Genomic DNA, 23,474 nt, shown 5'->3' on the forward strand with positions numbered 1-23,474 from the left:
GGACATACAACTAAGTTCAGCCTGTGGAGCTACAATGTTTCCCCTTCTGCACGGCATGACATCCCTCAGGTTTCCTCATCTCTCACCCTGCTTCTGCTCACAGGCAGGCTCTTCAGGGTTAGACCGAGCAGAAAAAAAAAAAAAAAAAAAAAAAAAAAAAAAAAGAGAAAAGAGTAAGAAAGTAAACAAGCACTGCTGCAACACAGTTTTCACACTGGCTTTGCCTAGCACTGGAGACCACCTGTGAGGAACTGTAAAAGTTCAACTGGTGCAACTGACAGAAGGGACAAGAAAGTAACTGCTACCCCCAAAATTTCTTGGGGCAAGTGCTTCTGAAGGGTCACTGAATACCTGTCTCTGAAAAGCATCAGCACAGTTAATGTCTATTGTGCAACAACACACTGCTGCTACCAGAACCAGACACAAGTTTCTCTGCCAGCTGATCCCCAGGGCATCCAACACACCCAGTGTGCTAGAACATACACCACTGAACCACTTCTGGTTCTGGAACCTCATACACAAAATAGACATTTCTTATTTACATTCACTTCTCAATTTTTATTCTATTTCTCGCATGGTCTTCAAATACAGTTTTACAGGTCATTTTTTCTGCTACAGATACTGTTGACCTAAAAACAGATTAATGAAAGTGGCATTCCAACCTTAATGAAAATTCATAACCATGAAAGATATGTCAACATATCACTTTACAATCCTAGAATGATGGTATTGGCCTGACATTCCATAGGCTTACACAATTAACTTCTATAATAATAACAAAGTCATAGGAAGAGAAAATGTGGCAACTCCTTAAAAGTCAAGAAATAAGGCCACAAGCATCCTATGCTGTAACGTATGCATCCAGATAAAGTAAGTTGACTCTGGTATCCATGAAGCAACAAAACTCTCCCACCTGATAAACCAAGGTATCAGCTACTCAACATGCACTCAAAGCTGTATAAAAACTAGTGGCATTCAGCTCTGACTTACATGAAATCCCATAGTACAACCCCGTACCACTCTCTAAAAATGAAATGAACTTGTTTCAAATTAAATACTTCACTACCGCATTAAAAAACTGTTCACATTCTGCAAAGGAAAAAAGAATTGCTGCATGTAACTGCACCAGAAGGCCAACACAGCCTCCTTACAGATTGCAGACATTACTGCAGTCATAATGCCATCCATTATAGATTGCCTAACATCGTCTATGCAGCTGGAGGCTTGTAAAAGGGACCAAACTTCCTTTGCACAAGAGTGAAAAAACACAGGAAAACTAAAAAGGAAGATAGAGACAGCTGATGGCAGCAGGTGAAAGCAGCAAGGTATATACCAATGTGTGTACACTGGCCAATTATGTATCAGGGACACTGGAACCTTTGTGAAATACCAATTTCATAAAAGACCCAACAACCTCACTACCAGATCCCACACCACATTGATTCCATCCCATAGCCAAACATGTCAGACCTGGGTAAAAACTCTTGGAACATTTAGAAGTAGGTAACCACTTAAATAATGTGTAAAAATGTGCTTATTGTGGCATTTCTTATAGAAAAGTTATTTGATACAAATGTGCAGGACTTAAAGACCCTGATTTAATCAAACTAGTATGAACAGGCTTTGAAACGTGGTGAATGTTCCAAGGACAAGTACCAGCTGTGGGCCAGCTCTCTCCCTCTCAATGTCCCTCATCCACAATCCCGTGCAAATGTTACCAAAATTAACAGGTTTGGCAGACCACCCTGTGAACTGCTGTTTTTGTCCCAGGAGAATGATGACAACCTCAAGCAGTGACAAAATGCCATCTGAAGGAAGGATCAATAGGGATCCACCCCCCTCGCCCAAGATGGTCAGTTTCCAGCCTGGGACATGAGGCACAGTAAGAAAGGTCAGTGCTGAGGACAGATTCGTTCTCCACTGTGGCTTTATGTTATTCAAAAGTGCCATCTTGGACCTACACCATTTCACTTTTCAAAAGAAAAAGTTACAAAAACTGGTAAACAAAAAGTTAGTCAGCATACAGCTAAGTTTATATACACTGAAATTTACAAGTTTGTCATTAAGTGACTTCTGCCACAGACCACTGCACATTTGTCCCTAACAAAGCACAAAGCTTGAACCAATGGTCATTAGAAGTGACAACAGGTCATTGCTTTATCAACAAGCATAAAGATAGTAAAAAATAGAATTGTAGCTACTTATCTTTAAATTTGCTGATTGACACAAGCAATCCCTCCCATTTCTGAAACTTCAGTTGCATATCCTGCTCTATGACAGAGAAAAAAATCTGCATCTTAATAGATATTTTTGCCAAAGACAACTTCAACTTTTCTGTTGACATGTGAATGCAGAGAACTGTCATCAACCACAGCACTGACTGAGAGGGATTCCTCTGAGAAGATAATAGCCCATGCAAGATTCCTTGGCACTTCACACAGGACCAGGAGAGAACGAGGTTTCTCTTTGTTAAAACAGTGTATTCAGCAGCATTATCCTCTTCCAACATATTACAGTCTGAATGGTGATGGGTGATTTTCGCATAGCCCCTCTTCAACCAAGCTGGTTTATTGTTGGCTTTGTGCAGCTAGACCATATGAAGATCCCCACCACTACCTGCCCAGCTGTTAAGGAACTACAGTACTGAACAGTTTGTTGTCAAGCACTTCACAGGCTTCTTCCAAGGATAACAACATCCTTTGGAAATCCTTCCATTTTAGCGATTTCAAAACAACCCAGCTTGCTGTAGAATTCCAGGATTCTTTTATCATCTGGCCTCACTTCACAAAAAGCCCCACGGGAGCCTGAAGAAGGAAGAAACAAAATACTATAGGAAAAGAGCTACTGTAAAAAGTGCAGACATCAAAAATTACTAGAGAGTTTCCACCTATTTTAACATTTAAGCCCAATGAAATCATTGATACAATTCCATATGCAGCACAGTGCCCAAAAGAGAGCAGATTTATGACAAGACAGCTGACCAGCCCCTAAACGGGCACATGTTCTCAGTCAGAGAAACCCTCTGTGCACCTTTTATTCCACATAAAAGCATTCTCAAACTCTGATGTTGGCTCAGAAAACATAAGTAGAGGCGGGCACCAAACAGCGTAAAGGAAGCGCAAACCTCAGGTGCACAGTGAAGCAGACAGCCAAGTCCTTCCTTATATTGAAGGTTTTGATAATCACCCACCAGTGCACACTGCCACACACACACATGAAAAAGCATCATTACCAATGCCAGCAGGGGAATATAAACATTTGTGCATTGTTCAAGATGTTAAAATATGGTCTCACTGCCAAACTACTGCTCCCTGAGCTCTTCCTGTTCTCTAATTTGCAGGATAATGGCTAAAGTGGAAAGCTACCTTTAACCAAAGACAGCAGCAGAAGTTAGCTATCCAAAACTTTCTATGATTCTATAAAAGCTTTTATAATTTTTTACCCAAGTCTAGAGTGCCAACTGTGGCAGGAACCAAATACCTCAGGCTGGCATGCAAATATAGTACATTACTATGACCACCTAAAGTTTGCTTTGCATCCTGGAACTAAAACATAGTTAGGAAAAAAGGAATTTTGAGAGCAAGCAGCTTACCATTAGCCTTTAGGGAAGAGAGCAGGCAGGCCATCATACTTTTGGCCACACTTGGATCTGTCACTTTTTTGTGAATATCAATTTTTATCAAAGATGGGAAGTTGGCAAGGAATGATTCTGGCAGTACTTCTTGTTCTTCATGGAAGCTTAGCATTATTTTCTGAAAAGGATGTATGAGAAATAGACACTTATGCATTATCCAGCTTTTCATTTTAATTCATCTTTATTAAAGACCTTTATTAAAGGTCTTTGCTTTGCACAGAGACCATACCTCCAATCAGCATGCTTTTTAACTATACCTCTGATGACCACTTTTTTCCTTACATGAACTGCTCTCCATACTCCAGACAAGGAGGCAGGCTACAGAGCCTTCTCAGACTATCAAAGGAGGAATGCAATATTCCTTGCATGGCTTCTCAGTGACCCACACTTCAAGTGAGAAAAAACATCAGCCAATCCATAACCAAGTTTACACACAGATATTCCTTTTCTTTGCATTTTACAAGGGCAACTTTAGCTCCAAGTATCCTAACCTCCCACATGTATTCTTTGTTTCACAACAGCCTGGAAACACTTCTCATGCCCATGAAATTATCTTAGACAACTTACCCCAACAAAAGTTGTCTCTAGCTTGAAAAAGCCTTGTTGATTACTAAAGGATGATGTTCATCACTACAGACTGTTACAATCACCCAGGAAGGTCTTTGGGAACATGCCATCAGATGTCTACTTCATTCAGTTCATGGGAATGGAACAATTAAGTGACATAAATAAAAAGTAAAAAGCCAAACCTGAAATATACTCAAGTAATTTCTCCTGCTTGCTGAATTTTCAAACCTTTACAGAGCACTGGCTCAAATAAACAAGGCACCTAACTTAATTTCCTGTATAACCATCATAATGACACCAGGACTTCATTGCTTAAGGAACCATAACATCAGCAACGCCCATATTCTCCTTCAGTCAAATTTAAATGCAATCCCCTCGAATCTATGAAAAGCCAACTCTCCCAGGCTCTTGCAGGGAGAATCTCTGTTCAAAGTTGGTATTTCAAACTAAGTGAGCTACTTCAGATTCAGAACCATGCCTGCTCCCTTGGGATTTTTTTTATCCCAGCTGTACCAGGCAGAAGCCCAAAGTGTTCAAGCCACACTGGCTTCAAGCACCAAGGCAAAGGGGATTACGGTTTCTTCCAATAACAGAAGTACTACAAGAGGTAAAACAGGTTATCAAGGTGTGGAGTAGAGGTAGAACTAAGAAGCAGTTAGAGATACGATGCATTCATCTCTTGTGATCAATAATAACTAATCTAGTATCTGCTCTTCCTGAGACACACTTCCCTGACAGGAATCTAGACAAAACTGCAAGATGAACTCAAGGCCTGCCTCTACTACAGCTTTGTCCACACTTCCTTCCACCTCCTGGTACTAAACATGTTCCATGACTTGATAAAAATGCATCACTTTTCACCACTCCTGACAGTTCAGTGACATAGTTTTCTATTTTTTTTTCCCCAAAACAACTGGAGATAACTTTAACACTTGCTGAAAGCAAGATACCACTGCATTATTTACAGCTGCCACACTCCACAAACAGCTCAGAGATTTTAACATCAAAACCACATGCTCTTGAGAAATTGCTTTCCAGACTTAAAGTGATGTGACTATCATGGGTTCAGCCTTACCTGCAGCATGGAGAAACTACCTCATTTCACAGGGGAACTGAGTGGAAACAACCCTCCATTTTTAAAACATACTTTTCTTTAAATTAAGTAGCTTATATATATTGCAATGACTACCACTTAAGTACATCCCACAGGTGTATTACAACACACAGCTGTATCTGACTGGCAGTGAATTGTTTTCCTGTCACCTTCAAAGTTGTCAGACATCATGTTCATCTAAGACTTCAAAGGCACAAAAACTGAATTACATGGAAGCTCAAAATGCAAAAGAAAACCCAAGACCTGCTTTGCTAAGAAAGCTCAGCATACAGTTTTTACCTCGTGGATTATACCAACCTCTGCCTCAGACAGCTCCTTGTCACTATTTGGTTTAGTATATTTTTCTTGCATGAAAGGAATCCAAGACATTTTGCACTTTTTAATGAAAGGTGTCACATCAACTGTTCCCAAAGCATAGCCACATATGCCATCCTCATCTTCTAAGACAAAGCAGTAGTCCAGGCTGAGAGTGAGCAGACCTCCTACTAACCTGCAGAAAAAGTGACCAAGTTCAGTCAAAAGAAACTAAACACACTTTGAGTAAGTATGCTCTTCAGGTATTCTGGAGGAGACCCGAGAGTCAACCGAAGAAGTGACAGAGTCCTCCAGCCATGGCACTAGTTCCTACAAAGCATTAATTAACAAACTGATGAACTGTAAAAACTCAGCTATGAGCAACATCTGCACCTCAGGTTCCCATAATTAAATTCCATACACACTACTCTTCTGACTCACCAGAGACACAAACTTCCTTCACCTTTTGCCCTCAGTGTTTTTGCTGCCACTACCTTCTTGTTCTTCATATATTCTCTTTTGGGTTTATTTTTATACCAATTACACATCCTTTTTTAACTACTTTCCTGTCACTCACAGAGCAGCTGCCCAATCTAAATTAAACACCTGAGACATAAAAATTACTCAAAGTAGGTCATTTTGCAGTTCAAATTTAACATGTATTTTTAATCTCACCTGTCACTGCTCATTCTTTTTAAAAGTTGGTACAGGTAATCTATAACATGTATTTCAGAAAAAAGTCAAGGCAGTAGCTAGGAGACTGAAACAGAGCTGTCAATGGTATCTTGAAGGGACCAACCCCCCAGTTTCCTGAGGAAGACAGGGAAATTTGTGGTGGTTTGTTTTTTTTTTTTGTAGACCAAATACTCTTTGCATTGTCCCGTGTGTCCCCTCACACACACACTTTAAAACATTCCAATTAGACATAGTGTCAGATCTTCACCCTACAGAACCACTTCTGTAGGTCATTCATTCCTAATACATACTTGTCTCCAATTAAATCTGGTAAACTATGAAAGGGCTGATCAGCTCCATCAGCATACATTTCTCTGCAGATCTTATATACAGATGCCTAAGAGGAGAGAAGAGATATCGTCAGTTACATTCAAAAGCTAAGAAGTTTGTTTTAAAGAGATTTCACTAATAGCTCCACTGCAAACTGGCAGGCCAGTATGAGAGTACCATCTATGATAAAGGATCTGCCTTCTCCCCACCCCTTTCCCAACTCACTTCAGTGTAACTCCTGAAGTTGCCAGCCAGAAGCATTGTGGTTTAAATTTGGTGGCTTGGAAGGAAAGGCAGGAGGTCAACCTCCTGACAACTGCAACAGCACAAGATGAGCCCTGACAGTTACCCAACACTCACATGTGATCTTCACAATGTATGTGAAGATCAATACTCTTGCTACAAATTCCCTTTCTATAACCTCCAATGTTCAAGTGCAACACTTTAACCATTGTGAAACAGACACACTCTGACTTTTAGCATGTTAAAATGCTTTTAGCCAAATCTCTTTAAAGAGTGAACTAGGATCAGATAGGCTTTTAAATAAGAGATGTATATTTTCCATCAGAAAGACTTTGTATTTGACACGTCCCCTGGCTTCCTTTCATAAAAAGGGAACTTCTAATCAGAAAAAATATTATTAGTCCGTGTAGCTGCATCAACAATTGCTGAGGTGGCAAAGAAATGTCAAATTCACTGTCCACAAAGAAACAAAACAGCTTAGGTAGAGCCCTGCACTACAGTATGTAAGTGTACACATACTGTTGCACAGCATATTGTTGAAAAGGCAAATCACTTAACCTCAGTTTTTCTGTGATCTTGCATTTGTACCTTGTGCAAGACATTGGAACGCCTGTTTTATTAGAGGATGAAGGGACTCAAAGCTGCTACAAAAGGAAACACATCACAGAACAACAAGGTCAAGTGTCAAAAGCAGTTACCTCATCTTTAGGAAAGTATGGTCGTATGGTGTAGACTTTGGAAGTGGGTGTTAGTGGAGGTGGTTGAAAAAAGAGGTCATTTGCCCCATCAATAGGCAGCAAACGCTGTGAAAACAAAATACTCGATATGACTGCATGAACAACAAACCCCATCGCTCTTGGGTGTGCACTGCAGACTCCCAAATTAACATTTGCTACTTGCAGGCACCCCAGAAGAAGGTGGGATTGGTAAGCTTTACAAATGCAAAAACCTTATTTGAATAGAAAATATCCAATTGGTGTTTTAAAATATGCAGTTGAAACAGCACATTAAGAGTCTGTTAAATCTTATCTGCCTTAAAATACTTTTTACCAATCATATCTACACTGTCTCTGTATAAGAATATAGAATGTCAGGAGGAAAGGTTTGGTCTGAAGAGGGTTAACTGGCCAGAGGAGACGCTTTATCCCAAAAGCAATGCGCTGATTCAATTTGCTGCGCGCGCAGAGCACCTGTGAGGGGGGAAAAGTACAGCACCTGAAAAATCCATGAACAAATCTGAACATGGTACAAACAGCTGTTTAAGAGTATTCGCCAATTGATTTTGTTGCGACAAAGCACATGACAGCTTTATTTAGAGAGGAACCAAGATTTGGATGACCGTGGCTTTTGCTCATGGAATTCCCATCGGCAGACAAGCATGCGCGCATTGTGCAATTGCGGGCGCAGATAAAAATGCTGTGCGACCTGCAAAGAAACAATGTGAAATGTACAACTAAAGCCGCTGCGCTTCGCATGCGCGTGGGACAGGCAGCATCTCCTTGAGAAATTACTGTGGAAAGGGGAGGAAAATTATTTTAAACCAAGCTGTAAGGCTAATGGGCTTTGGACCAGAAAGCCTTCGGCAGACCAATCCTTCCAGACCTCTGATGTGCAACAAAAGGTTTCTCATAAAACAAAGAAAACGTCATTCAGTTGTGAAGTCATATTGATACCTGGAACTCTCCTGCTAGACCACCTCTAAAGGCCCAGGGTTCTTGGTCTCCACTTAAGAACTGTGCTGAAGATTGACTACGACACCCTGTTGAGATCAGATCCAAGCGGAGAATGTTACGAGAAGGGGGATTTCCTGGGTGTCTAACATGTCCAAAAAGCTAACACACACTTGCGGAAAAAACCTCTCTGACTGAGCTAGAATCCAGGGCTGGGGGGGGGGTGGAGGCTGCAATAATGTATGATTTAGAAAGAATTTGTGCTTGCGCACCAACAGCAGCTATTTCAAATTTTTTATTACCTATAACCAACTAGTCTAAGAACAGGTGAGGTGATCCTGCTAACACCTCAGCTCCAGACCAGAAGGCACAAGAACATTGCCATGCACAATTATGTAAGCTTCCCAGACATTTTGTACATTAAAAAAAATATATATATTTATTTGCGCCAGAAACAACCACTTAATCTATGCAAAGATGACATTTTGGAAGCTACATGGCTCAATAGCTACTATCATTAATTTCAGATCAAACAAATACCATTATTACAGCCTCTTGAAAAAAAAAGGACCTTTCTGAAGTCACATTTTATTAACGATTGTTTTTAATCTTGTCAGAAAACTAGGACTGGCAATATATGCAAACAGTCTGGAACAGTTCAGGCAGCCAGGACAATTGTATTAAACACTTTCTTGCAAGAGACTATGCAAGTTTACATGATCCAGGCCATACCTGCACAGTGCTGCTGCACGTTAAAAACCTACACAGCATTAACTGGAATTGATTCACAATTCAGTAGTACACCCAGGTGGCCACAGATAACACTAGATTTTCTTTTTGGCATCTTGATTTCTGTGTAGATGCACTAGGGTCCCTGCTGATCAGCCAGCCACATCAGGACCACTGAAGCGCTCAGCAAGTTTACGCTTGCTTCAGAAAGGAAACTTCCATTAACTGTTTGACTTTTAATACTGTTCTGCCAGAAAGGCACCACAGCCTTCGACAACCAACAGAAATGGCAATTCTGGAGGGGAAAAAAAAAAAAGGCATCTGGAGTTGAGATTTCAACTACCCATCTAGTTTTCTGACAAGATAAGCAGCGCAAATACACTTTTCCTTTTGTGGACACCAATCTACCTCCTGTTCAAGTAACAGTCTCAGATCAGTACAGACAAGTACGTTGTGCTAGTCAGAGAGTCCCAAAGTGTGCCAAGTTTGACATTTATGAGCATTTAAGAGTACGTGTTTAATAGAAACTACCCTACATACGATAAATTTCAGAAACAATCCAAGCACCAGAATTTGAATTTGGCTTACTCCCATATTTTAGAGTTCTCAATAAAACAAAACAACCTTCACAATGAAGTTTAGCCAATGTCTTGGAAGACAGCATCTGTCTGCCCTTTGAGACTACAACTTAACTAGCACTTCCAATTATTAAAGAGCTGCGTGAATGAAGAGCTGTATAAACAAAAAACATAGTTAATGCCTCAGTCGCTGCGCAAATGTGACTTCAGTTCATGCCTAATGCACATCTATTCTATCTGAGCTGCCTCACAGACAAAACCTTTCCATTTTAATTAATTAATGACGACGCGCTGTGAACATCTGGCGCTGTCCATCCAATAGCAGTAGAAACTTGTGCTGAAGATTCTCCCATCTGTACACAATGGGGAAGAAGACAATAGAAGTCATTAGTAATCCATAGTACTGTACAGCCACACTACTTTAAGGGACTGAATGCTAGCTGGACTTAGAAGGAGAGGTGAAGAAAGTAAACATTCAGTGGACCATTGAGCACACCGTTGTGAAAATTAATTTGTTTGGATTTGTAACATACCTAGTAACTTTACATAATTATGCATTTTATCAAAAACCTTTGCTCTGTATATGTTTACATTAGCACAAATGCAAGCTGAAGATAAAAGCATCCCCTCTCACAGAAGCATAAGAGATTTAAACTGTCAGAAACTCTAAACTAGTTTTTCAACTAATGTGAGTTTGAATACTGGAACCAGGGTGCTACAGTTAACAGAGCTGGTATTTAGAATTGGCTTCTAGAGTGAACTACTGATGCATTTAAAGACATGAACTTTAAATGTTCATTAATTTATGCATTTAAAAAATTAATGCATTTAAAGACATGAACCCAGCTTTACAGGGACACTGAAAACTGAAGACATCTTTCTACCTGCTCATTTCAGCTGAAATTAATTCTGAAATGCAGTCTTAAGTCGGGTTTTCAGTATTCAGAGATTACAAAAGACATGCTTCTCTTCTAGAGCTTTGGCCTGGAGCTTTAAAAAGATTCAAAGTCAGCATTCTTTCTAGCTAAAGGTCAATATATAGCAAGGATAGTAAAGCTGGGGAAGTTGTTTCACACTGATCTTAAAAATGTACAGACTAAGGCTTTTAAACAGCATTAAGCTGAAAAGTTAACATACTTAAATTCAATGCTGCCAAGTTTTTATCCCCAGCTGGTTTTCTTCTCTGTACTTTGCAGAAGGCAGTCATAAAAGCTCTTTTTCTTTATCAACCATATCGGGATCAAATATTTAATAAAGCACAAAACACAGGAAGTTGTTGAAGCACAGACTGACTTGATGATGTAATAGGTCTTCTCTGTCCCTGCTTAAACTACCAGCGTTTGAGAGAATTGTTTAAAGGCAATCCAAACATTAGGACTAGACCAAGGTTGTGTAATGGTTAACCACTGTGAGGTTTGTGACAGCTACAAAAAGTGTGACGTGAGACCACCAGCTTTGCTGCCTGCTGTGTATGTCATCAAGCAAGTCCACAGCGTATTCCTTATTGAAACCTGAAAGTGAAATGGAGGTCACTAGAAATACCCAGGCCATGCTGGTGCTATCTGCCCACTTAGGATCCCCAAAACTAATTCAGAAAAAAATGAAAACAAAACAAAAAAAAGAAAAGAAAAAGCCTCACATAAAGAAGAAAAAAGTAAAAAGAACTCTTTCAAGATCAGTTTAAGTCTCAGACTAAATCTGTCTAGAGAGCTCTGTAATTTTCACCCATTACTGAAAAATAAACTAAATTAAAAAAAAAAATTCAACAATTTATAAAATGTTTTAAGGAAATCATTTTGCACCAGAATAGCCTTATGCTAAAGCTCGCATGCGCACAGGGCTGGGAGGATCAGCTTCCTCGTGGCCAGGCCCATTGAAAGGTCGCTTCAAGACAGAGCAAGCAGCAGATGGCTGATGTGGCCACATTTCGTAGTGTCATTTCCAATCTTACACCAGGGTATCCAAGGAGTTACATGGCATAGTCCAGTGTGCATTCAGTCAGAAGTAAGTTAAAGTCAACACTTACGTGTCAGCTGAGATTCAGGTTTCATTAGCCCAAGAAGAAAATCAAGGTCTCCAAACTTAAGCATCCAGCAGACTTCACTTATAATTCCAAAGCAAATTCACAGCAAGCATTGCTTCGAACAGTGAGACAGGAAAACCTTTAAAACAGGGTCAAACCAGACCCCAAGTCCAAGAAAACACATTTGCCTAATACTCTGTTTTCCCCGTGGGCTAATTAGAAACAAACAAAAAAATACACTATCTGGGATTATAACAGCTTCCAATGCACCTACCTAACCACTGCACAAAAGATTTCACCATTGACATAATACTCTTGATATCCCAGACGTAGGAGTACATGTCATAAAGGATTGTCCTGTTGGCACAATTGGAGAGGCGAGTGAACATCCCCATCACCAAGCTGCACATCTCTTCAAACTTGGCCGCTCGGTTACGCCATTCTTCTATCTATGAACGGAGACAAAAGATCCACAAGATCAAACACTGACTTCTAGAAGAGATACTCTAAACAGGGAGGAAGACTATACAATTCATTACTTCACGTTATAAGTACAAGGTGCCACATCACACAACACAGAAGTACTCTCTATGGCTGTTAGAAATTAGGCCAGTGTGGGGATCACTGGTGAAACAGACACCATACTACCTTCATTGTGCCTACATGGCAGTAGGACAGGGATTAGACCAGTAGATTCCACTGGAAGAATGAAAGCTACTGTGACCTGCAGGTCATTATACACTACTTTTCAGCTTTTAAGAAAAAGAACACCAGTCTCTATTGCAAACAACTGATAACATTGCTCAGGATTTCGATTCAAGAGGAAACAAGATTCACACTCACTTTTTCAGCATCCTTTCCTTTGCAATTAACACTGACAACACTGCTATTTGCTCTCAGCCACTGGAATTCTCTCAGCATCTGTGCACCTTTGGGCCCGTGTTCATAAGGAAGGTAAAACAAGTCAGCAAGAAGCTGCAAGTCCTCTAAAGTCACTGGTTCTACTGTATAGAGAGGCTTTTCACTTGGCCCAGGCACAAACTGTTCTTTGTTAATTTGCTCATCAGTCTGCATAGGGGCAATGTCACTACCAGAGTCTTCCTGCATAGACATCTCTGGGGACTTTGATTCAGCTATACTCTCCTTATCGGTATCCATTGGCTTCAGCTCCTCTGCCATCTTGGCTTCGGCAATATCTGTCAGTATCTGATTAGCATTCTTGTCTGCATCATCTTGTTTTTCCACCACCATATCCATTGGCTCCTCATCAGATTGCTTCTTCTCTTCCTCCTTTACCAAGGCCGGCGACTCGCTGCTCAGTGCTGCCCCCTGACTCATGATGGGCTCCTGGTAAACTGTGGTAACCACGGTTGCTGAATTTAAAGAGGACGGTGCCACCAGGGGCCCCACATCCCCTACAGTAGTTTTAGCACCACTGTGGGCCACTTGCCTACCTAAAAATAAGAAACAAGTTTAGAGCTTTTAATACCTGTCAACCAAGATTCAAATCAGTAACTTCTGCAGATCACAGATGCCACAAGACCTCAAAAGCACATCTTCCTTCTAGCATTTTGCCTGTGCACTTTTCTAATTCTAATTAATTATAGGCTTTGTCTTTTGGCAAGTTTCCCCTCCAGATAGCTGATAAGCAGAGACAGGATGTGGAAAAATGTTAGGAAAATTATTTAGTGTGCTGCAGTTGGCATTTCTCTGACTATGTCATCTGAATAAAAAGCTCTCAGAGTCAACCTTTTTACCAAGTCTATTGATGCAGAGGAAAAATTTTACTTGATACAGAACACACTTCAAAATATGCTTAAGTATTTCAATTGCAAAAACGTCCTTAATCCAGGTAAAAGGAAGATATCTGAAACCTGACCAGACACATCTTGGTCAAACTGCTTAAATACCAAAGACATTCCTTCCAACCTAAATTATTTTGTGAGAATGCAGAAAAATGACACCCTAATTACTACTTCTCACTCAATGTTTTTGCTGCAGTTGAGTTTTATAAAGATTCAAAACCCTAGAGCAGGTCAAAAGGATACCTGCACCAGAGCACAACTGGGAGAAGAGGTTCTTCCATTCTACCACCAGTTAGCAGAGAAGGGCACTCTGACAACTTCAAACCCACATTCCAGATTTTACCGTGGATCCCAAGTTGCAATTGCTACAAGAATAATGTACAAAGCCAGAAGGAACCCACCTGTTTTTTTCAGACAGAAACTTGGAAAAATAAAGCTATCTTAAAAAAAATGGAAGAACACAGACTCTTCTGGGGCAGAACAATTGCTTACAGTAACTTAACACCCACTTCAGAAAAAGGCTATTCCTCCTATTCTCTCATATCCCATGGAAGCTGAGACTAGAAAGATGCAGACTTCCTCCTGTCTGGTAACAAAAGTGCCAAAGGCTGCGATACGTCAAAGTTGCTTCTGATCAATCAGGGCACACTGCAGAATGCCATGCATTCTTCTTCCTTTATTAAGGGTTCCCTAATTGGTAATTCCAACTGAAAAGTATACATATAGCCACAATCCATAAAACTGTTCTAAACTTAATGCAAGTACAGAAACTTAAGCCCCATATTCTACAAACCCCAGAACAATACCAAATAGAACTCACTGCTGTATTGCTGAGGTACTCCAAATTCCTGCAACCATTCTGTTAAGGCCAACTTTAGGGCCATTTGTGGGCTGTAGAGAACATCTGTTTCAATATCTTCATCGCTCCCTTCGTTTTCCAACTTTATTTGGATAGAAACTGTGCTGTCTTCGGTATCAGCTACAGAGAGAAGTTTAAAAAAGTTATCATGCAAGTTTCTTTTAAAATATAAAAAGTCGTATTAGACAAGGCATTCAACAACCTTACTTCAAAAGAACAACAAAGTATTACATCTTAAAATGAAAAACTACAGTCACCTTCAGTTTTAACACTGAAACAGTATACAGACAGTAGACATTCTGGCATTCAGTTTCTCTTTTGATCTGAACTGCTTCTGTTGCAATGAAATCAAACCCAAAGGCCCATCAAATTTGGGAGTCAAAACTGCTTGCAGAGAGTGCTTTTTACACAAGCATAGATTTGTCTCGAGACTTGCTGTTCTCTGATAGCACATGCTACAGATACTTCCCAGGAGTCAATAAAGCAATCTGGATGCTTGTTATCTTTCATGCAATTGCCATTTACTTGAGAGATAGAAAAACCTAAGTGATCTCAGATAAAAAAAGTTGGGAAAGAAAATCATTGAATAAAAGAAAAATAAAAATAGAATCATTGAATAAAACAAAAACTAAAGTACAGCTTATGTGGCTAAGCACAGACACCAGCAAACAGTTACACATACTTACTCATCACCACATCTTTTCTCACACCATTCATGTTAGACTTGTACCAGGTTGCGAGTGTGTGAATAGCAACGTAGTTGGCTTCAAATTCACAATTTGGATTTGTCAGAACTCCCTTTAGTCGAGGGATGAGCTCAGTTGACCGACCTTTGTAAGGCCCAAGAAAAAGTCTCTTTTGATCATAATCATTAGCATGAATGTTATCCCAGATAACTGGTGCTCTTCTGATGATTTTAGAAACTTCTTCAATGGATTCTACTGGAATGTCTTTGGATACAACTTTTGGACCTAAAAGGGCAACAGAATAATCAGAAGGCTTTGCATATATTTGAATATTCACTCCCCAGGTAGCTGGATAGCTTATTTTAATAAATATTTATGAGAAACAGTTTTTAACACAGTGTACTAAAAAAAAAACAAAAAACAGCTAACACAAAAAAGGAAAAAAAAAAACCCCAAAACCAAACCAACACAACAAAAAACCCACAAAAACCCCAAACAAAAAACCCAGAAACACCCAAAACCAAAACTCCTCCCCTCCCCCCCCCCCCCTAAAAAAATCAACCACAACAATTATCCAACCCTTTTTACCTGTCCATAACACCTCAATGCCAGGGAGCAGCTTTTCTCCTACAGTTCGTAAATATGGCGACTGGGCAACATTTGGATAACAGAAAGTTCCACAGTACTCTGTACAGGAAGGGAAAATGTCACCATTAGTGCACATGTGTGGCAATACACCCAAACGTCCTGACACCGAGAGGCATCAAAATTCAGAAAAAAATGAGAGGCCATAAACAGAAGGGCAGGCTAACATAAGTGGCTAATCTTATTAAAAATGAGTACCAAGTGAGCATAGACTGCTGTACTTTTATTTTATGGAGATTCTAGGAACGTAGCAGATCTGCCAGATCAAGCAGCAGAAAGATTTTGGTGCAAAGAGCGTTCCTCCTTTAACCTAATTTTCAGTTCAAACTTCTTGCACCACGATTAAGTTGCAAATACCAAAGCCTTTCAGAGATGTGTAGATTTGGCAAAACCTCTGCATAGATTTTAAAAACTTAAGTCAATTTTTTCAACCAACCCCAAAATACTCCTTAAAGCAATCAGTGTTTTAACCAGTAAGTGATCCCCTCCTTTAAGGCTAATCTAAATTATTAATGTGATTTTACCTGTAGGACAGAAAAGGAATGTGTCTGGTTCTCCTAGATATTGATAAATTTCATTTGTGATTGAAACTTGAGCATGAGCAAAGGAACTGAAAACTTCTTTGTCTGCTGCACACATGTTGTGATCAATGTCATCAAACAGCAGTGCAAAAGATCTGCAGCCAAACTGGGAAACCTAATACAAGAGAAAAAGGTTTAAATTTTTACATTGTTTTGGTAGTTTTTTTGTTTTGTTTTGTCTTTGTGTTGTTTTTTTTTTTAAGAAAAAGTTAAAAGAGATAAGGTAGGGAAGGCAAGGGAAACTTTGGCATCCATTCTCCATGAATGCCTATTTCTGACCCACTGCTCCTCTTCTCGAAGATTAGACCTCTAAAGTCATGCAATTGATTCCAGTTTTAACAATCCTCATCTGGACAGAAAGATAGAAAAAAAGATAACTGTAACAGCTTCTGGACAAAGGAAAGGAATCAATAAGGAGAACAAAGAGGATGCATACATCAGGTCTGCCTCTGAAGAAATTTACTGTGAATAAAAGTTTTACTTTTAGAAATTCATCTTGGTTTCAATGCCCTGTTGTATCTTGAAGACAAACTCCCAAATACAGCTTTCAAAATACTAGATGATTGCTGGCCACTTTTGATAATGTGACCAGACCACATCCATTGGAATTGTTCAGAAGCATCAAAAAAACTAATGCTGAAAACACTGAATAACTCCAGAAAAGCTGCAAGAATGAGTGAAATATTGATGTTAGCAAATGAAGCAGTACTGCAGCTGTGGTAACCACATCACACCTACCTGATCCAGCTTGCGTTTCAACGTGGATACCTCTTTAGGATTGGAGAAAGTGATGTCAAGTCCAGGTGATATTGCATAGATGAACTCTATTTCATGTTCTCGTGCAGCTGCTATTAGAGTCATCAGCTGCTCTGTAAATCAAATGCAAGTATTTCGGAAGAATCCAAAAATTAAAAAAACCAAAAACTCAGAAATTAAATGTAAATATTAAAACAGATGCCCCTGCAACCATAATAAAAAATGTAATTTGCTATGATTTGTTAAAACTAATAACAGCAAGAGGTTCCAAATTATTTGGAAGAGTTCTCAGAAATAATGCCAGAAGGAATGTAACAACTGGCTTTGTCTTGTTATTTTTCAACTAAAGTTTAAGATTTAAAGAATTCTCTTTATCTCAATGTTGCAAGAGAAATGTAGTCTGTTTTTACAGTATGCACACCAACAGTTCTAGAATTATTACTCAATTTTTCCACTTTTGTAGTAACAGCACCCTGCATGACACATTCACATACTATTCATACATCTGAAGCTCGGGGCACAAAAAAGGACTTTTTTAACATCACTGTGCAGAAACAGTTGCTTTAAAAAACAAATTTAACCTTTTACACAATGAATAGAGAGATTAATTTTAGAATATTCAACAGTCTTTACTGCTACTGCCAATTGTCTTGCAGTATCTTTTAGATTATATTTCTGCAGTGTTTAAAATGGAAAGAAGTCAATAAGTAGAAATCCAAGAAGGATTATTTAATTTCAAACAAGTGTAATTTTTCCCCTCACCCAAGGAAAACAATAATCCCCACAGAGCAACACTGTAGATCACACAGATGCCAGAGGTGGATAAAAAGCCTCACACCAGTTTAAACATGTCTTCTATGTTCTGACTAAACAATCAGAAACTACTTTTCTGGTACTCTCTTTGTTGAGACAAGCACTTAATCGATCACGTAAAAGATAGATGAGCAAATGGCATGCCCGTTTGTCTTTTCTGAAGCAAATAATTTATAATTCAAAATATGCCCCAAATGTTAAAGAAACAGAGGAGTAATTTACCCTGGAAAAAAACTAAATCTCATAAGATAAAGCCTGAAGAGCAGTTTTGGAAATCATCTATAGAGTTAAGCGTAAAGAGAAGTAAACCCACGCTTGTATCAAAGCTCCATTAAATACATCTGCAGGGTATTAAGAAGAGGCCTCCACTCACCTTTGAAAACTGTTACTATGATTAAATGCACACAAGTATCCATAGCAATGATCAATTCATTCAAGAGTGTATTTATAGAAAACACAGAGGAGAAAAAGGCAGTTACCTGCTTCCTCCACAGAGTACATTTCTCGCCAGAACATCCTGTGCTTGTAGTCATCCTTTGGAGCATACAGGTACGTATTTAGCCCCCACTTCTGAAGTCTATAAACATAGGAAAAACACCCCTAATTGGAAGAACAGTCTACAAATTCAGGAATTCTGTCTTTTACTTGATCCAATTTATTTTTTTCTTCATTAAACATCGTGTTATACTATTAAGTCATGATAACTTTACATGTAACTGATATTGGACAAACTCAAATTAGGTAAGATGGAAAGGTGAATGTGAGCTCCCAAGAATACTGGTATTAGGCAAAAAGATGCTCTAGGTTATAATAATACTTCTTTTCAGGCTTAAGTTGAAAATTATGATATATTGTGATAGAATGTGCTGCAGTAAGAGGAAGCATGACTTGCCTTCTAAAAAGTTCTTTCCTCTGCTCCATAACCCAAGGTCTTCCATAAAATCCTACAGGAAACAAGATTAAGATTACACAGTTAGATGTGAGATTACATCTGCTCCGTGAAACATTATATTACAACCCACATTTTTGTTCCTCTTCTTCTACATTCATCAAAAAGCTTCCAAAACCAGAACTGAGAAAAAAATACAGATTAGTTAGACAGCATTAAAATGTGTAATAACCTAAGATGATTCAAATTAAAAGTGCAATTCTAACTTATTTCTTATGATCTAAGGTTTTATAATTTTGGCCACTAAAGCAATTAATTCTCAGAATCCAAACTATATTCCTGAGCATATGCTCTTGACAAATTAAAGCAGCATTACTATAAGAGTAGACTTAATCATAGCTTAATAAACTCCAGATATCTAAAAAATATTTGACTGTAATGCAAACACTGAAAGCACATGAAAATATTTACCAGCTCAAAAACACTCAAACCCCGGTACAGATTACAGTGCTAAACACACATGTGGAATAGATAAATACATGCTAAAATGTGTAGTTAAAAAAAAATGCTCCGGTGAGTCACTAAAATTCTTAGGATTTTATTCCTTTTATTTAGTTTAAGAAGCTCCTTGTCAAAACTAACTTGCAAGTTGGTATCTTCTTTTACAGTTCCCACATATTTACAAGCTTAGACTACTTCTTTGAATATTCTTTGAATAATCATATTGATGAGTAATCATATGACTTTTATATATATAAAATAAAATATAGTGTACATTCAAAGTAATGGAATTCCATGGAAATTGTAACTGATTCTTGTTTTAGGTCTAATCCTTCCATTCTAGAAACACACCATTTTAAAAAACACTCTCAATACTCTTAGTCGAGTAATTCACTTAGACCTATGTGCAAACAGTTCAACCACAAGTGGGCACTTCAAAACAAAGCTTCAGCTTGTCAGTCTGTGCAAACATCAGAGACTAAAATAACACTGAAATTTAATAAGATCTTATTTTCAAATAGCACAGCAACTCAGTGATGAATGATGCTCTAACACACAAAGCTCACAATTCCCCACAGAACACCAGTTCAAAAGGTAGACAATAGCTTTATTTCCAGAGCAGTTCACCACTGTAAATCCATAAATATTTGGTCAAAACCACCATCCTACCACCTTCCAAAACTGATGCAACTGGAGCATTTTTCATATATTAAGAAGTATTTCAGTTACCTGATAAGTGAACAATGCTCTTTTAAGAAGTTTAAAGCAAGGTAGAGTTTTAAGCACTAGGCTCTAAGAGTGATTTTAGACTAACTGGCACCACGAAGTGGGAAAGCTAAGTAACTACTACTCCTCACAAGCATCGAGTAACAAATTGAGAGCAATTAACCAGAAGAAGAAACAGGAAAGCAGTTGCAAGTTATGAAAATCTCTCAGTTCATTTCACCCAGAACAAATGTCTCATTTACACTAGCACTACCTAATTCTGACTGGTGTTGTCCTGAAGAAGCACAACCCCAGAAGCAATGAATTACTGTGATATCTAAGAAATACTGCCTGTTTCATAACTCGTTCAGAACACACTTGCTGTTTCCATAATGTTTCAGACCCACTATGCTAAAGAAGAGCAGGGTCCTACTATATTTAAAAAAACCAAGAAAATCAGGTAACAAAGACTAATTAAATAAGACTGAAGGTAACATGCTAATCTAAAGCAATACTTTTCCATCTGTCACCACATTTCTTAGATTACTAATGTCACCAGCTGATGCCAATACCTGGATCTTTTTATCCAACAAAAAAATCAAGACTGCGTTTCAGATTAACACAAAGTCAACCCATCTTGGCAAATACCTCATCCCAGTACCATCACCAAGACTCAGGATATGCCGGAGGCAAAGCACCACAGCTTTGCATCAAATATTGTCTTAGACCTTATACTTATATAGTATATCTATACTATATATAGTATACATATATATCTATATATCTACTCTACATATAGGTGAAATATATACAAAATTATGACTTTCGTATCTGTGACAAGCACTTCACATTCTTAGACTGCACATCCAGCATTTGGCCAATTTACCCCACCATTACATTTTAGTAATTATCTATGCTTCTGAGGATAATCCCTGTTTTTCTCTCACGCCTATAATCCTCTTGAGTCACTAAAGAAACATGTTTTCATCCACTACCATTTACCCCATTCACCACAACAAGGTTTATTTGTTTGTTTGCAGCAGTGGGGGGGTGTGGGTTTTGGTTTTTTAAACACTAGCTCCTAACAAGCGTTAGATTGCTTCACAGGGCAGAGGCCATTATCTTATTTTGTTTTATGCACCATACAGTCGAGAACACCTTGATGCAGAGATCAACAATGTCACTAAGACAACAAAAAATTATGGCATGCACAGTGGTTCTGATATAAATCTGTAGGTAAAGGGCATCTATGTTTTGGCACAAAACATGAGAAAATATGCTGTTGCATTCTGTATTTCTGCTCACTGTTACGTCTCCAAAGCCTTCAATTTAGCATCTCTCTTCACAGAATTAAATCTTTTAACAAAGCAATGACATCTCTCCCTACACTGATCATATTTAAGCCCTAGGAAATGCTAAAAAATAAAGACATTACCTGGGTGTAGTGCACTTTGCAGTGATATTTGCAAGAGACAAATAATCCTTTCAAGACATGAATAAAAGGCATTCTGCAAGCAACACAGATTCCAAGTTTGATAAACCTCCTGTTTAACTCTCCATTCCATCTGCTAATCATTTTGCTCTCCTACTGAAGATTCATTATACGTACAAAATAATAGCAGTCCACAGGAATTCTGTAGAATTCCAAATCAAATATTATGTTAGGAATAAAGCATTTTCCTGCCTGGCTTTCAACCTTAACTGACCTGTAAGAAATTCAGATAAATTCTGTAGTTACTGACAAAGGCAAAAAGTCCCTTTATTCTGCAATTTTTGCAGCAATTTAAACCATTCAAAGCCACAACTACACCAAAGACAATAGAGGATTGCTCTACAGAGCAATTGAAACAATATGCTACAACACCTTAGAGAACAGGGAGCATTTAATATTAATTCCAGCACAGATTTCTATGGAATCACTTATTCCCTACCCAGGAAACTGAATCGTAGAGCACATACAGCTGGGATAACCGCACAGCAGCTCCTCTGTATCTCTCCTGATTCCCTCTTCAGACGCATACCACCAAGCGAGCCACAGTACTGCCTTAGACTCCATCAGGAATCACCGGCCCGCCGAGGGTGCCAGGCCTACCCTCACCCCTCCAAACAGCTGTCATCGAAGAGCACTCCCAGTCAGGGAGCGACCAGCTTCCAACACAAGCCCCAGGGGCAGCAGCCCCGCCCCAGAGCTGCGGCTCCTCTCCGCCCCCTCAGCTCTCTCTAGTGGAGGGAGCCCAGGCCAAGAAATGCGCACCCCCCCTGCTTGAAGAGCGGGCTCCTCCGGGCGCCCCACCGGGTCAGGCACCGAGGAGGCGAAAATCAGCAGGGACCAGTCCTCCCTTCCCCATCTTTCACAGATACCGACACCCCATTCCCCCAAACCCACCCCCCTTCCTCCCACTCCCTCGTCTCCGAGGGATTTCGGACACCCCCGCCGAGAGCTCTTACCTTCTACGACACCGCAGAGAAAACGGCGTGAGCCCAGCGCGGTCTCCGTCTCGGTGTCGGTTTCCTCGCCCGCCGGGACCGGCCCTGCGGCGGCTCCCGGTGGCTCTAGGGGAGCGCCGGGCACCCCAGTCGGGTTGGGACTGCCCTGGGGCTCCTCCAGCGCCGCCTGCCCCTCCTTCTGCACCATCCTGCCCCCCGCCGCCAGGACCCCCGCTCGCTGGGCCGGGCCGAGCCGAGCCAACCTGAGTCCCTCCTTTCGTCTCTCCACAGCCCCTTTGTCTCCGCCGCTCCGGGCCGCCGCAGCTTCCTGTTTACGGGGCCTGCGCCTGCGCGGGGAACCGGCCCCAACCGGTCGGCACCGCTCTGCCCGCAGCCGCCCCGCTTGGAGACGCCCAAAAGGAACCGCCGGGGGAGCTGCTAACTCCCCGGGGAGGAACGACGCGGCGTGACAGCTACTCCGGCGCCGCTCTGCCGAGGCCGTGCGGCTGGAACGGGAACAAGGGACCGAGGCGCCGGAGTTACCTCAGGGAACGAGGAGGCGGTGGCGGGGGGAGCTGGCGCGGGGCGCATGCGCGGAACGCGGAAGCGCGCGGACTGCGCCTGCTCGGGGGCCCGGCGGGGGGAGGGGCGAGGCCGCGCCCTCCCAGGGCGCCTGCGCGGAGAGCTCTGGGCCCTCTCTGTGCGCATGCGCCAGGGGCCCGGCAGAAGGGGCGAGGCGGCGGTGGGGCAGAGCGCGGGCCGGGGCGGGGCTGCGCGTGCGCCCGGGGCTTTGTGTCAGGAAGCGGCGCCCCGCGGGGGGGGCAGTGACGGTGTTTACCCCCGCTCTGCGCATGCGCCTTGGCGGGCAGCGCGGGCGGGAAGGCGCGTGCGCATGGGGGGCGGGGGGGTGCGGGTGCTGTCCGGTGCCGGGTCCGATTCGTCCCAGCCAG

General features: G+C 40.7%; 1 protein-coding gene across 1 annotated transcript; it reads right to left on the reverse strand.

Annotated features, from left to right (window-relative positions):
• Positions 1-530: 530 nt before the first annotated feature.
• On the reverse strand, positions 531-23,115 carry OGA (O-GlcNAcase). Its single transcript, XM_071748475.1, has 16 exons — positions 22,546-23,115; positions 18,895-18,946; positions 18,482-18,579; positions 17,172-17,302; positions 16,377-16,548; positions 15,796-15,894; positions 15,208-15,492; positions 14,483-14,641; positions 12,701-13,311; positions 12,132-12,306; positions 8,531-8,616; positions 7,556-7,660; positions 6,596-6,681; positions 5,613-5,805; positions 3,593-3,752; positions 531-2,804 (listed from the first exon to the last, which is right to left on the reverse strand). The coding sequence occupies exons 1-16, from the start codon at positions 22,730-22,732 to the stop codon at positions 2,668-2,670; spliced, it is 2,736 nt and encodes a 911-aa protein (XP_071604576.1). The 5' UTR covers positions 22,733-23,115; the 3' UTR covers positions 531-2,667.
• Between the last annotated feature and the right edge of the window lie 359 nt (positions 23,116-23,474).

This window comes from Heliangelus exortis, chromosome 7 (genome assembly GCF_036169615.1).
Source record: "Heliangelus exortis chromosome 7, bHelExo1.hap1, whole genome shotgun sequence".
Lineage (NCBI taxonomy): Eukaryota > Metazoa > Chordata > Aves > Apodiformes > Trochilidae > Heliangelus > Heliangelus exortis.